Source organism: Echinops telfairi, unplaced genomic scaffold (assembly GCF_000313985.2).
Source record: "Echinops telfairi isolate 266 unplaced genomic scaffold, ASM31398v2 ScPeMD7_7467;HRSCAF=8505_1, whole genome shotgun sequence".
Classification (NCBI taxonomy): domain Eukaryota; kingdom Metazoa; phylum Chordata; class Mammalia; order Afrosoricida; family Tenrecidae; genus Echinops; species Echinops telfairi.
Genome location: NW_022111368.1, coordinates 42,897,610 through 42,909,221, shown reverse-complemented (window position 1 = coordinate 42,909,221; position 11,612 = coordinate 42,897,610). Strand labels below are relative to the sequence as shown.

The window sequence follows — 11,612 nt, the reverse complement described above, 5'->3', positions numbered from 1 at the left end:
AAAAATGAGGACCTGATGCGGGGGGCTTAAGTGGAGAGCAAATGTTTTGAGAATGATGAGGGCAATGAATGTACAAATGTGGTTTACACAATTGATATGCGTATGGATTATGATGAGTCGTATGAGCTCCTAATAAAACGATGAAAGAAAGAAAGAAAGAGAGAAAAGGCACTGCTTTCACCACAGTGTAAGATACAAAGTAATAATAATATATAACAGATCAAGGTTTCACAAGGGTGGGAGGGGGAGAGGATGTGTGTGTGTGTGGGGGGGAAGCTTATACCAAGGGTTCAAGTATAAATTTTTTTGAAATAATGATGGAAACATATGTACAAATATGCTTGATACCATTGGTGTATGGAATGTTTTAAGAGCTGTAAGAGCCCTAAATAGAATGATTTTTAAAAAAGAAAAGAAAGCCCAGTCTTTCTGCCTCGGAGCTGCTGAGGTTCCATTCAGATCAGCCCAACACCTAACCACTATACCTCCAGAGCGCCAACAACAGCTGACCTAAAACTCAATTAATACAACTACCCTTTCATTTCTCTGAATTGATATTTGTAACTACCAAAAACCGTGTTACATACTATATGCTATGCCTGTGTTTTCCCCTGAAGTGTTAATTCCTTGAGGACTCTGCATCAGACATTTTGAATATAAAACTACACTTACCATAACACTGCTGAAGTGTTAAGTAGACCACTAGGTGTCAAATAGTACTTAGCATACACTAGAAATACGGACAACATGTCTAGATTTAAGTACTACTTAAGGGCACAGACCTCACAATAATAAGTGTCCATTTTTAGAAATTCCAAAGTCAGTTCACATCTATTACCTATTAATTCTGTAACTCTGTGAGAGATATTATGAGTTTACTAATATGAATTTACAAAACTAAAATATCGAGTAGTCTGCAGAGCAAGGACTCAAACCAAGATCTCCTGAGCTCAAGGACAGAGTCTTGGGTACTATTCCACAAGTTCACTCTTTTAAAAGAAGTATTTTGTCTTAAGACTCAGTAATCTAAGACTGTGGACTCCCCCAATGTTCCCAAACAACCATTCTGAACCCAGCCCTACAATCCTCAAACCCAAATAAAGTGAAGTTTTTAAAAGCCTCCAGCCTCGCTTGAGTATATTTGTCAAACTAACACCTCATCTTACAGGGAAAGGCTAGGGGTTTCTGCCACGTGTCCACAAACTCGCAGAATTTTCAGAACATGAGCCAGAAGTCAAAAAGCATCATCTCCTTGCTGTCTATCGATGTCTGGAAGAATTATGGCATTTGAAATACATAACTAAAGGCCAGGTCTCTCCACCTAGTCTCTCCTACACTACAATTGGGGATGAAAATGCAAGGCTCAAAATACAAATAATTTATAATATTCCAATTGAACAATTTGCTAAAACTCCATTTTCACCTTCCTAATAATTGAGACTACAACATGAAAATACTGGAAATCCCTCTTTTAGCTCCAGTTAAATAGTATCATAAGGAGACCCTGAGTGTTACAAATGGTTAAGGGGTCAACTACTTGCCAAAAGGGTGACAGTTCAAATCCACTCACAGGCACCTAAGAAGACAGACCTGACAATCGGGTCCAAATGGCCACAGCCTTGAAAGCTCTATGGAGCACAATTCTCTGGTACACGGAGTCTCAATGAGTCCGGGGCAACACAATGGCAACTACCGATGTCCACGTGGCAGCATCACTGAAGTACTGTTTCTCTCCCTGACACCAGACTTAAGAGGGGGGCTGGAAAATGTTAGAAGACGCACGGTTAAAAAATCCTTAGACAATCTCACCTTAGGAAATATGATTTCATTAAGCTAAGCATTAAAATAATTTGAAAGGAGATCTCAAAAGTAACAAGAATAAAGTTGTATTCTGTAGTCTATAGATTAAGTCATACAAACAACTTAATCAGTGAGAAATAAAAGTTGGCTGGGTCAATGAAACATCTCAAAAATCTCAAACTCACTGCCATTGAGTCAATGCTGACTCATAGCAACCCTATAGGACAGGGTAGAACTGCCCCTACAAGTTTCCAAGTCTTCACCAGAGTAGGAAGCCCTGTCATTCTCCCATAGAGTAGCTAGTGGTTTCAAACTGCAGACCTTGTGGTTAACAGCCCAAAGTGTAACCACTATGCCATTCTGAAAACATGTGAGAGAACATTATTGTTGATGTACCTTGTAACTAGCTGTTCAAATGTAGGAGTATCTCATTTTTGTCTTGTGCAGGCCTTTCTTTCTAGAATTCTTTTCCCTTCCCAATGGACTGTGCTAATCATATGGTCACACATCACTAGCACAGCTCAGGGGGGGTCAGCAGAGCACATGCCCTTGGACCCAGGGACAAATTAAGGGAGAAGCATATGACCCAAACTGAGACAATAACTATATTGTGTAGGAATTTTGTTAGAAATGCCTAAAAGGGCGCGGAGTGTGCATGTTCCTGTCTTTGAGATCACCGGTGACAAGGATGACATGAGCACCATCAGCCATCTTCACCTCCGTGTGGAATAAGCTCTTCTGAAAATAAAGCCAACGAAGTAAGCACTGCTGTGGTACAGTGAATTACTCAATATGGCCCTTCTTAACACCGTCTCAAACTCCCACCAAGGGTATATAAACTTTAACATGGGGTTTGGTTAGTTTTGCCATGCCACTGGGTTCAGCCATTGCAGAAGCAGAATTGGGGATCTCACTACCATCAAGAGGCAGGAGCACAGTATGTCCTTTCAGCCAGAAAATCCCTGAGCGTTGAACTTCCTTGATCCAGGTGACTGACAGTTATGACAGCAAGTAGTTGGAAAGTAGCTGGGGCAGCAGAACAAAGAGCAGTAAGCAGAGCAGTGGGCTTCCTGGTCTAAGGAGAAAGTAAAGCTAAGTGCCTTTGGGCAAGAGATTCACTTGCAGAGTGGGGTGAATCTACGCACTTAATAGGGGAAGCTGACTTTCGGAGCTGGAGCTAAGCGCTTTTGAGGCTTACTGAAGGTAGAGTAGAATACCTTTTGAGAATTACTAGGAGTGCTAAAAGAGCTTTGCAACATTACCCTAGCAGGGCAGGGGCCTAAAGGCAAACTGAGAGGCTGAAGACCAAAAGAGAAAGGCATGCCTGAGGGCATGGCTGAGAACAGACTATCTTTGCCAAAGAACTGTAGCCTGATATGTCTGAACCTGATTTTTAACCTGTTAATTATGGTGCTGACAAAGAATACTGAAGTACCGTGGACTGCCAAAAGAACAAACAAATTTGTTTTGAAAGAAGTACAGCCAGAATGTTCCTTAGAAACACTGGTGTGACGTCTTCTCACATACTTTGCGCATGTTTCAGGAGAGACCAGTCCCTGAAGAAGGTTATCATGCTTCATAAAGTGGAGGGCAATGAAAAAGAGGACTGCCCTCAACAAGACAGATGGGCACAGCGGCTGTGGCCATGGTCTCAAATAGAACAATTGTGAGGATAGCGCAGGACCAGGCAGTGTTTTGCTGTTGTGCATGGGGTTTGATAATGAGTTGGGACTGACACAATGGCACCTAACAACAATAACAATAACCTCCCTAAAGAGTCCCATCATTGTCGGTATTTTCTGACCATTGCAATGAATGATCACACCCAGCAGAGAAGTAGGGAGTACCTTGGGAGGGGTGCGTGATGTAAGAATTAGTAAAGGGAAAAAAACTTACCAAAAAAAAAAAAAAATTAGTAAAGAAGGCTATAGAATAGGTGCATGTCTGACCTCTACCTCCCAAAAATCAGCCTCAGGCTGATGAATCTGACTTTCCCCCTTTCTGGGGAAGGTGAAAGGGTAAGCTGCCTCCTTTGTCATCCTTTACACTACAGTCCTGATGATACCCTTTGTGTCCCTAGAATAAGGTGACCAGATTTTAACATTGGTAAAGCAGGACATCATTCATAAAACTCATATCCTGGCAACATAGCCACATGACAGCCGAAAACCGTACACCCTAACTTGTTGTGCATTCTTTCCAAAAATAGGGACTTTTTAAAAATGCCGCGGGACACGGGAAAAATTGTTCAAAAGTGGGACTGTCCCGCCAAAAGCGGGATGTCTGGTCACCTTACCCTAGAACCAGTTTGGCCTGGCTCCAGTCTATTTAGCTGTGCATCACAAATACTATTTTAAATTACTCTCTCACAGGCAACCAAAAGAATTCTGAGCAATATGCCAGTCTAAATAAATAAGCTGCCAAATAACAAAGAACTATTTCCTAAATAAGCCTGAAAGGGAATGGCTAACAATGTTAAATCTGCTTCTAAAGGAAGACAGTTGTAGGACCAACATCCAGAAGGAAAAGAGTTGTAGGATATATATATCACATCACTCCCACAAATGAAATTCTCCTTCCCAGCATACAACTGGGATAATACTAGACCTTTTCCAGGGTAAGTGGAACTATACATGGAATGCCTTTGAACCAGTAGTTCTCAACCTTCCTAATGCCGTGACCCTTTAATACAGTTCCTCATGTTGTGGTAACACCCCAACCATAAAATTTTCATTGCTACTTCATAACTGTCATTTTGCTACTGTTATGAATCGGGCAACGCCTGTGAAAGGGTCGTTCGAGGCCCAAAGGGGTCGAGACCCACAGGTTGATTACACAAGGAGTGACAAAACTATCACTTCCCAGAATCCTCTGAAAAGATTTCCTAGAAACTGACATGGGTAAGGTGTGAACTAGGTAGCCAGAGAAACAAGTGGAGGGGGACTTTTTTTTCTGCTGGTTACCTTTCTGTTTGAATTTGTACCATGTGAATGTGCTGTTTACTCAAAAGAAAATGAATTTAAATTTAGAAAATTCTACTAGTCATTCAGAAACTCTCCTGTAATCGTCCAAAAATCAATCCTGTACACCCTATGCTACAAGTCTGTGCCTTTCCCAATTACACTTTAAACATGCCCAGAACCTTTACCCATTTCAGCCTCACCTACTTGCTCTAAATGTCATTCAGAGTACCAACACACATAATTTATAGTTCTTTTCTTTTTCCCACCATGAAGGGCTAATGGAAAGCAAAACCATAAATGTATTTATCAACAGAAAAACATTTTGAAAGAATATACTCACAAGTTAGGTCAACCTTTCAGTTAGCAGTTTAACCTTTACCCAACAGTACCACTGGGGCTCCTCCCTCACTAATAAACTTTACAATCATGAAATATTGTTTGTGAGTTTTGTGTGGCCACTTCAGCAAATGAACAAGTTCAGCAGAGAAATAGAGTTCAGTGGGAGGGGTCTGACCCAAAATTTATTCATGCTGTTTTATCAGTTAACCGAAGGCTGGATGCAGTGTTTTCTAGTATGCCAACTAATATTTTAACAGCTGAGTTTATTTTTAATCAGTGGTTTATCTAACATCTATCATGCCCAGTCTGACTTCATAAACATCATTTCCTAAAATGAGGGATAACCCAAAACCAAACCCACTGCCATCTAGTCAATTCCAACTCCCAGGATGAAGATAAAGAAAGCTACATTAAAAAAAAAGAAAGAAAGAAAGAAAGAAAGGTGCATAAGCAAAATGGTGAATTTCTGAAAAAACGAGTGCGGCACATGTGTGACTGACCTTTGAAAAGTGCCACCCCCCTCTGCAAATGAGATCAAGAGGACACGGGGAACTACCATCACCCAAGCATCAACCACACTGAATCCAAGAGTAGACCAGATTCTCTATATGAAAGTCTCCTTGACCAAATGACAAGGGCACCTCCTCTTAGGTGAGCACTGCTGGATAAGCTATGGATGAATGCCCACAAGACTGGTGTGAAAAGCGCTCCTTGGGAGAAAGATGAGGCCATCTGCTTCTATAAAGATGTATAGCCTGTGAGATTGCTATCAGTCGAGATCACCTTGATGACAGTGAGTTTTGGTTTGGGGTGGTTTTTTTTTTAAGGAGCTCTAGTGGTGTTGTGGGAAAGGCATTGGGCTGCTAACCACAGGGTCAGTAGTTCAAACCCACCAGTTAATCAGCAGAAGAAAAAATGTTCTCTGCTCCCATAAAGATTTATCGCGCTACTAGTCGATCACAAATGTAGTGTGGGTAGATTGCATGGTATTAAAAAAATAGACGTAAGCCAATCATCAACCCCGTCACTTAACTGATTGCGCAGCCAATCAGATGCAATCTTAGGTGTCAAACGCATGCGCAAACAACTGCGCTAAGTGCAGCAAAACAGACAAGCTAAGTTATCGCCAATGTTAGACCTTGTTTTTTTTCTCTTAAACATAAGAAAGAGTATTAAAATGAGTGGGGGAGCTGGACCAATAAGAAGACAAAAACGTAACACTTTCACATGGAATGGGAGATTTTGACCCTACAAGCCGACATTCAGCTGAAGTCCAGAGTGCATGAACAGTTCTGGAACTTACTCACAGAGGGAAAGTACCCAAATATGAGAAAATGTGCTACCTCCTTGACTGCAGTATTCGGCTCTCCTTATTTATGTGAATCAGCCTTTTCCCACATAAAGATCATTAAGTCCAAGTACCGTTCCACCATGACTATGATCTTTTGGAACTGAGCCTGAGGCTGGCTGTCAGCAGCTACTGTCTGAACTATGCATCCCTGGCTCATTCCATTCAGTGCAAGTCATCAGAGTAAACTCAGGTAATGACCAAAAATGCACATAGTTAATTGTGTTGTGCTGTGCAAAATGGACTCATGCATGCAAGGTACATAAACATACATTGTACATATAAAGAATTCTCAATGAATTTATGAATGCAATAAATAAAAATAAATATGCTTTGCATTTTTGTAGTTGATAGATCATTTTATAAGTAGCTCACATGCTGAAAAAGTGTGAGCACCCCTGATTTAGTCTCAGAAACCAGCAGAGGCAGTTCTATTCTATCCTTTAAGATCATTCTTGAGTTGGAATTGACTCATTGACTTAATGGCAGTGGGTAGAGTTCAATGCAAACAATAAAGGATAAGATTCAAAGTTCCGTAAAATTCTTCAACTTCAGGCAAATGGTTATTTAAAAAAAAAAAGGTACTCCTTTCTCAGGACAACATCTCAGAACAGACCCCTGGGCTTGCCCTAACTCCATCTTTTACGTTAGCCACCTCTCCCATCCTTTAGCTACCATTTTAAGTTCTCCAAGGCAACACTAAACGCATCAGAAGATGCCTTCATCCTGGGCAGAACCGTGCTCTCTAGCTCATGCTTCTATCACCCTTGCGTTGCCCCAAACCAACAAGACTCCCTGATTAGCTATGGTACCCAGTCATGGCCTGCACTTCCCTCAAGGCCTGACACTCCATATTATTCCTCTGCTACAGGCCTCCAAATCCCACTGTACTACCCCCATTTCAATTTCCCAAGTTGACAGACTTGGTTAGGAGAAGATTAGATGGCAAAGAACAAACTTACCAGGTGGGAATGACCATACCACGCCAATCTACCTCATTCCTCCACCAGGGATATCAGTGTTAAGATAGCTGCATGTTTTGAAATAAAAGATGGTAAATCAGAGACATTTCATACGAAAGAATTTCAAGCAACACAGCATCAATTTAGAACTGAAACGTTGTAGGGCTCATGACATGACTATTTCCAGGCTAGCCCCCTTGAGGCGGAGCTTACCATCTGTAATACGGGTGGTCGAGAGTTGAACAGGGTTGTCTAGGGACTTACTAACTCAACTCCATTTATATATGCTGTCTCCACCACAAACTATCCTTAATTGCACTCATGTAATAATCCTGTTTGCTCACAACTTAAAAAAAAAGAAATTTGAACCTGAATTGATTCATTCTCAGAACCAGAACTGATTCCCTAGCCCAAGTTAAAGAGCACTTCTGAAAAAGGAATGTTTCAAAACTCACCAACATGATGCAATGATATGTCCTAAAAAGGATGGAGGTCCTACAAGCTCCCACAGTTACTTTTACATATCACATTCCCACAAGAACACACACACACACACACACAGTCCAGAAAATGTGACCCAAAGCCTTAGCAGAGAAACACGAGGAGGCCCTCTCTCAGGTCAAAGAAGTCACCAGGTTACTTGACAAGACAGGTAAAAAAATTCCTGAAATTCCCCCTTTAAAAGGAGGTTCAAACTCAATTTCTAGTAGATGTATCTCTGAGAAAGGTGTAACTCAAAAACCCCAAATCACTGCCATCAAGTCAAATCTGATTCCAGCAATCCTAGAGGGCAGAGTAGAACTGCCCTGGGGCTTTCCGAGCCTGTACAATTCTTTGCAGGAGTAGAAAGCCTCTCTCCCGAGGAGCAGCTGGTGGCTTTAAACTGTTCACCTTGTGATTAACAGGCCAATCAATGCATAAACATTATGCCACCAGGCCTCCTCTAAGGAAAGTATAGTTGGCATTCAATGTAACATTCACCACATTATCTGCAGAAATGTTTAGAAATTACTTGGGGGGGGAAACAAACCCCCAAACTGCCCAAATATCCAACTGTGGTTTGTCTTCTCACAAAAGAACATCTAGAGACAGAAGACCTGACACACTTGCAGTAATCATATTTATTTTCCTTTCCCATTTTACAGCTGCTTTTATTCAGCTACTTAATCTCGCTGTGAAAAAATTAAAAGAAATCAAAGAGATACCAATGTAAGACTGGCAATCTGATAAACAAAAGCACAAGACTTGTTGCTGTTGTGAGGTGTTGTCAATTCCAACTCGAAGTGCCCCTTTGTGCATCAGAACAACACACCTCCTGGTCCTGAGGTATCCTTCCAATTGTTGCTGCTAGGCCTGAGCCCATTGTTGCAGCCACTTAAGAGAGGTTGAAAAGGTTGACTCTAGCAGACCATGCACTCCTAGGAGAAGTTCCTGATTCTGTGCAAAGAAGTCGAAAGCCAATTCCTGCATGGACAATTCCTCACAATCATTTTATCTAAGAGGGATGATACATAAATCCCCTAAAACAAAACTCATGATCATCCCCCTTCAACAAGTACACCCTTCTCTCACATACAAAGCAAAGTACTTCACTTTCCACTTTCTCAGACCCTCAATCTCTGAGCTTGTCCCTAGAAAGGAAATATTCCTTCCACCTAAGTCTAGCCCCTTCATCCATTTTCTTCCCCCAGACCCCTTCCTTTCAGTCTTTAAGGCAAAGGGAGAGAAGGAAAATTAACCACCACCAAGTTGAGCAGCAGGTCTTTAACATATGAGTGTGTTCCATCAGTCCTTCTCAACCCCTTTTGCAACCAGGATTGTTTTAGCAACTCTACAAAACTGCAAGCATAGAGAACTGCTGACTCCCAATATCCAAAAGCACCTGATCAACACTTCGCGGTGACCTTTTGGTTCTTGCTGCCTCCCCTTCTGTCTTCTACTCCGTAAGGGGAGTTCAAGGTTGTGTTAAGTTAGATCAACGGCTCTCAACCTGGGGGTCGAATGGCCCTTTCACAGGGGTCGCCAGATTCATAACAGTAGCAAAATTACAGTTAGGAAGGAGCAACAAAAATGTTATGGTTGGTGTCACAACATGAGGAACTGTATGAAAGGGTCGAGGCATTAGAAAGGTTGAGAACCATGAGTAAGACCCTACAGTGTTTTCTCCCTGCATCCTAAATGGGCTCCTCCTTTCCTCTGCAGAAATGACATCAAAAAACAGTTTTAGTCATTGGTTTTTCTCTAAACTGTCATCTATGCGTCTCCAGCCACCAGTTAACATCGAATCTGTCTCTATCTTCATAATCCCTGCAGAGCTACCTCACATGTCCAACAGCAAACTCCCCAAACCCTTCCCAGGACTCACACCACTCCACCTCCACTTCCCCATTTCTACCAGCTGTGTCAGTCACCAGACAAGTTAGCCGAACCTCCCCTCCCTTCCTTCATTAGCGGCCATCAAGCTCTGCTGGTTTGTCCACATTAATATTTCAACTCCCTTCCTCTCTAATCCCACTCCCACTGTGGCTGCACGGTTGCTTCCTCCCTGGAGTTCAAAAGGAGCTGCTGCTGGGTCCAGGATGAGAGGGTGTTGTAAGACTGACTCCCTTACTGCATATGAACACTTCCTGTCTCTGAAAGGTGTCATGGGAAGGGGCTGTGTAGAATAAAGAGATGTAAGAGAAGCTTGGAGAGGGCACTGTTCTCATCCCAACTGCCACAGCATCATCGTTCTCCTCAGCCACCATTCCTTTTCATCAATTCCTGTTTCCCCCACTGGGTGAGCAGCCTCCGATACCCAACTTCTTAAAGAACCCCACTAAACGAGAAGGCCTTTCTTTACTTCATGACCAGAAAGAATGGCCACTGTAACCACAGGTAGTCATGATGGGTTCTGGAGTAGACAAATACAAATTTTTTTTTACTCCCCCCCACCCCACTATTATTGCCTTTTGTTCTCTTTATAAATATGACCTTTAAACATATGCAAGCACACATCTAAGAACCACAGCAAATTTGGAGCTGCAATATTGTCATTATGGATAAACTATTTTAAAATGTAAAATGTAAAAAAATAAAAGAAAAGAAAAAGTAGCAACAATACCTGTATTGTAAAGAGAACAGATCTTTTAATGTTATTTAAAGAGGGGTGGAGACCTCTCCCAACCAGCTTCCAAAGGGAACTCTGGCGAACGATCTGTCCCCAGGGCCTAGGGCCATAAGGATCCCTCCCATCGAAAATCTGTTTTCCGAACGGAAAACAAGTCAATACCTGACCGGGAAAGGAGAACTGGAACTTAGGCCCCCATTGGCTGGGCGCCGCGGCCGGCTGCTCCTCCTCACCACCTACCCCAGTTAGAGTCGGCTGCTTCGCTAGGAATAGGAAGCCTGTCAGGGCAGCCGGCGGCGTTCTGGAAGCGCCGCTTCCACCCAGCCGTCAAACGCTGAAGTTGCGGGAGCAACTGTGCAGTTAGCCTAACCTTAGGAACAACACTCGACTTTGCGATGGTTAAAAAAAAAAGACGAAGAAAGAAAGTCCATCAACGGAGGGTTTGTTTGGGGAGGAGGGATGGGCTTCCCGCACGGTCTCACCGCCTACATCCAGGCGTCCTGTCTCATCCACCAACGTCCGCCCTCCGGACCCGGACCGGGACCCGGACCCGGGGGCAAGGTGGGAGCCTGGGGAGGCGAGGGGCGCCCACCCCGGGGGTGACAGGCTGTTTGTAGAGGCGGTGGGCGGAACACACACCCTCCGCCCCCACCACGCACATTTAACCCGCCAGAGCACGCAGCTCGCGACCCGGTTCCCCCGCGGATGCTCGGTTCGCGACCACAGCCCGATAGGACCGACGTACACCGGTCGGGACGAGAGGGCAAAGTCACAAGCGTCCGAGAGCTCGTGTCCGCGCCGCAGGGGCGGCCCTCCCCGGAGGGGCCACTTCCCGGCCCGCCGGAGCCCGGGGCAGGATGGGCGGGTGAGGGCTCTCCAAGCGGGGCTTGGGGATGAGGCTCCGGAGGATGGGCCCAGCCGCGCGCCCAGCCGGGCCGCCTACCGTGGCTCTGCAGGATCTCGTGCTTGAGGCCGCCCGTGTAGTCGATGAGCTCCTCCAGGCCGCGCTCGCACAGCTGCCCGTAGCCCGAGAACTTGTGCAGCACCTTCTCCAGCTCGCGCTCCACCGTCACGCACTGATCCATCCCGGA

The 11,612-nt window shown here is 43.9% G+C and overlaps 1 protein-coding gene across 4 annotated transcripts in view; it reads right to left on the bottom strand.

Annotated features, from left to right (window-relative positions):
* Positions 1–11,606, bottom strand: part of RMND5A (required for meiotic nuclear division 5 homolog A) — a 58,382-nt gene extending 46,776 nt beyond the window's left edge. For all 4 annotated transcript variants that reach the window (XM_004707948.2, XM_045283888.1, XM_045283889.1 and 1 more), the window contains exon 1: positions 11,465–11,606. In XM_004707948.2, coding sequence (XP_004708005.1) covers positions 11,465–11,606 — 142 coding nt within the window. The remainder of the gene's footprint in view (positions 1–11,464) is intronic.
* Between the last annotated feature and the right edge of the window lie 6 nt (positions 11,607–11,612).